This window comes from Tarenaya hassleriana, unplaced genomic scaffold (assembly GCF_000463585.1).
Source record: "Tarenaya hassleriana unplaced genomic scaffold, ASM46358v1 Cleome26, whole genome shotgun sequence".
Lineage (NCBI taxonomy): Eukaryota > Viridiplantae > Streptophyta > Magnoliopsida > Brassicales > Cleomaceae > Tarenaya > Tarenaya hassleriana.
In genome coordinates, this window is record NW_010965869.1 from 1,519,264 (window position 1) to 1,523,219 (window position 3,956).

Genomic DNA, 3,956 nt, shown 5'->3' on the forward strand with positions numbered 1-3,956 from the left:
ATATCACTAATACCCTTTATTTTTTTGTGCTTTTATTATACTAATAATTTTCAAATAATAAATTTTTTTAAAATTCAGAGTTCCTAAAAAATCAAAATAGTCGCATGGTCGCACATCTCAAATTCATAGCATATCACAAGCTTTCGATATTATTTATATATAAATTCATAGCTATCTCATTTCTTTTCCAATCTCTAATTAGTAAAAATTATGAGAGAAGGAAGCTGAAGGATGAGGAGGAAATTCAACCATTACAATAACGTGAGGAACACGTTAACACATCAGACAAACTTAAAGAGTACCCGATACAACAAAAAAACGCGTCTAAGCATCAAACTAATTCACACTTGGTCGATCGAACGGACCAAAACACAAATGCCCTCTACGCTTAGACAACATATGTCCTTTCTCCTCCTATTTCTTCCTTTTTAAAATCTTTCAAGGGTTTCTTCCACAAGAGGAGCCAGTGAAAAGAGATGAGATAGATGATAAATCTCACGCTAAGAGCCCGAGGATGCGGTTTGGTCGCTCCACCAGAAGCTAACCGAGAAACTGATGGTTAAAGACCGAACGTAATGCCACCACTTCGGAGGAATGTAGAGCATCTCTCCTTCCTCCAGGATGCAGTCCAGAAAGTCCAAGCCCGCTGCCTCCGGGAACTGATTCTTGTCCATGTTGTCTAGATCGACCTGAACAAGATCATAACGGGTTTTTGGGCAGAGGTCGAGTCAAGGCAACGACTTTGTTTGTATCACAAGAAACCCATTTCGTTTAGCCTGTCAAAACGATAACCGGGAATGAGATCTTACCTGGCTGGAGTTGCAGAGCATTGTCTCAGAATACGGGTAGAGTTCATCTTGCACGGTGGATGGGTAAAGCCTTATATACTTTTTGCCAACAACCTGAATATCGACAGTATACCAAGAATTCAGTTCTGTTCTGTTCAGTATAAGAAGGAAGGCATACTTAAAAACCTTTCAACAACTCGACAATATTACGGCGATCAAAAGCCGAGTGGATTGATGGAAAAAACCAGTGAGCAAGTTATTATGAATAAATATCTGTACACTACCTGAGCGAGTATATTGTGATGTGGGTCATGGTGTAACGGAGTAACAGTCCCAGCTGGACCAAACCAAGCATTAAGAGATCGAAGTTCCCCACCACCGGCAAAACAGTAATCAGGAATACAAATGTCATCTCTCAGTTCATTAATCTGCCCATTCACACGAAACCATTAACCACAGTTTCAGTGTGACACAGAGCTAAATCCAAGAACATGTGTAAGTCAGATGTCTATTACGCACCTGTTCAAACAATGGATGCTGGGCAAGATAGGTCGGCTCTGCAGAGGAACTATTTGATCGAATCCTTTCCAAAAACTGGGAAAAAGTTATAAGCTCTTGCTTCCACTCAGTACACAAGTAATTTCTCCCGACCTGAGTAGCATTTTAAACTTTGCCAGTTTTCAGTTAAGGTCCTTAAGGAAAAGTTATTTGAACACAAATGCATCTTTTCAGACCAGAGAGAGTAAAAAGAACCACTGTGGATATGAAGCAAGAATAACATAATTCACACAACCTAAGCTGTATCCAGAACAAAAGATGCAATGTTAGCTGCGAATTTGTCTTTGAAATATCGATCTCTTTCCTTTCATAGTCTTCTATATCCCTCTGGTAAAAACCAATAGAAAATACTATCGTGTACAATATGATTCAGTCCTTTAGGATTCACAATTCTGTAATTTTCAATCTGACCAATATGGATACCAGTTTCCCAGTTGGACCATGGCATTTTAACAAGGAAACTAACATGCTAACTTTACAAACTGTAATCCTATCCTCAGGTCTCAACCAAAGTAGACATGGCAACCGATGGCATCTTAAAACCATCTTTAGGAAAGTAATCACTAGTGCTATGCTTTCGACCAAATTAGCCTCTCCAACAGAATTCCACGACAAGCCTCAACAAGATCCGAATATGCTCGTGATGAATCGCTACTGCTAGAGATCACCCTAACAAGCTTAGCTACGGTAATAACATGAACAGGGCAAATGAAAAAGAATGGCATGATGGAATAGCCAAATAAGAAAATCTAAATCCAATGTAAAGAAAATGATGAGTAGCCACCTCAACGGGCACCGTTCGGTTACCAGCAACCATTTTGAGATAGTCCAAGTCATTCCACTTGGTCCTGGCTGGCCAATGAGCCATACAATTCGTTATTACAACAGGTGTACCCGTTAGAAAATAATCACGCAGAAATCCCTCCAAAGATAGAGCAGACCTCTTCTCTACACTCCGACAAGTAAGAGACCTATCAGGTAATATCTTAAGCACCTGCAATTCATTCAAAAATGAAGAAGAAGAACACAGCACCACTGTGAACAGATATTACAACACGAATGGTATCTATATCCACTGGAATCATCTGCATCTGTATCTCAACTTCAATTTCAGCAAAACTAGAAGGAAATGCATCAAGAACCGCAAGATCTGAAAACCCTTTTCACACGAGATTCGTAAAGCAGTAACTTTTCATCCCAAGCAACAATAACGACAAATCTAGGGTTCACCTCATTGACGTCAACAGGAGCTTCAGCAACCAATTTCTCGCCATTGGAATCACCGGAAGCTTCTGAACCCTTCACTCTCTTACGGGCTACAGAGGAAACCAACAAAACCCCGTCGTGGAGATCCTTCCGGAGAATCTCCCCGCCCATTATCAGCCCCATATCGAGAGCCCTAAGCGCGTCGCCGAACTCGCCGCCAGCGAAATGGAACTTGGCGACGTGGAGACAAGCCATGGAGTAGGCGTCGCGCCACACGGGAAGAACCGAGTGCCATGGACCCGAGTGGAGCTGCTCCCATGCCATCTCACGCGCTGCCTCGGCAGCGCGTTGGTCTCCGGCCGCCGCGAGCGCCGCCATGCGAGCGTAGGCGTAGCCTCCCTGCGCCGAGATCGACTGAATCAGCGTCTGGGACTCGGCGTCCATCGTCGGCGTCGGAAGTCTGAGGCATGAGTCGCCGGACGGCGAAGAGATGGGACCGGACATGGGTCGGGCTTAACCGGGTCGGGTTGAATCGCGAGATATTTATTTGGGGAAAGAGAAAAGTGGGAAAAAGGGGAAGATATTTGATGGGTTTCGTTATGGCAATGACTAAAAGAGCCGAGAGATATTTGTTTCCTTGGGGGCATTCCTTCCCTTTTCATATATATATATATATATATATTAGAGGGCTTGTCCAAATCAAAACAATTGCATAAAGGGTTTTGCTTTCCACCTAAAATATAAAAATAACCAATCACATTTTTATGGTTTTATTTTGCATCAACGATCCCATAATCGTATATTTTATTTGCTTGTTTATATATACACATATAGATTTTTATTTAAAATAATAATTTTAAATTTTAAAATCCATAGCTTCAAAAAAATTTAAGTCAAGATTATAATATTGAAAAAATAGACTATAATTTTTCAAAAAATCGTGATTTATGTTATTATTCAATAGTTTTTTATTTATAATTATTAATATTATTATCAAACTTTTGGATTCTATAGTTTTTTATAATATGAAAATTCACCAAAGTTCAATTACATCTCCTGAAAATCTAAAAAAATCTAGGTAAATACTCGTCCCAAATGAAAATTTGAATTTGGGTTAAAAAGAAGTTTTTGTCCATCCTTATTAGTTTAACTAACTGATATGTTGGATGAGATTTTATAGTTCATATTTCTATTTAACCATATCACATTTTAGGAATTGTATATTAAATTAATAATATTGATGGTTAATTTTAAAATTTGTGATTATATTTATAAGTATAATATGATTAATACATTAACATATTAAAATTAAACATTATGTATTAATATGTTATAGATGTTGAAAACCTTTTGCAAGATCTCCCTAATCATAATTATGGATTTTTGTGTTAGGAATTATGTAAC

At 38.9% G+C, this 3,956-nt stretch overlaps 1 protein-coding gene across 3 annotated transcripts; it reads right to left on the reverse strand.

The window, feature by feature from the left end:
* Positions 1-216: 216 nt before the first annotated feature.
* On the reverse strand, positions 217-3,178 carry LOC104816908 (lysine-specific demethylase JMJ30). 3 transcript variants are annotated; one of them, XM_010545929.1, is made up of 6 exons: positions 2,577-3,178; positions 2,131-2,340; positions 1,308-1,439; positions 1,073-1,216; positions 810-902; positions 217-689 (listed from the first exon to the last, which is right to left on the reverse strand). In XM_010545929.1, exons 1-6 carry the CDS (start codon positions 3,054-3,056, stop codon positions 501-503), a joined length of 1,248 nt encoding a protein of 415 aa, XP_010544231.1. In that variant the 5' UTR covers positions 3,057-3,178; the 3' UTR covers positions 217-500. The 3 variants fall into 3 exon arrangements, with proteins under 3 accessions (XP_010544231.1, XP_010544233.1, XP_010544232.1); XM_010545931.1 differs by having other exon boundaries at positions 2,553-3,178; XM_010545930.1 differs by lacking the exon at positions 2,131-2,340.
* Between the last annotated feature and the right edge of the window lie 778 nt (positions 3,179-3,956).

Coding starts and splice junctions, on each gene's coding strand:
- LOC104816908 (XM_010545931.1), bottom strand. CDS start 3,056: ATGTCCGGTCCCATCTCTTCGCCGTCCGGCGACTCATGCCTCAGACTT. Junction 1,440..2,130: donor ACCGAACGGTGCCCGTTGAG/GTGGCTACTCAT, acceptor AATGCTACTCAG/GTCGGGAGAAATTACTTGTG. Junction 903..1,072: donor ATCACAATATACTCGCTCAG/GTAGTGTACAGA, acceptor GTCGATATTCAG/GTTGTTGGCAAAAAGTATAT.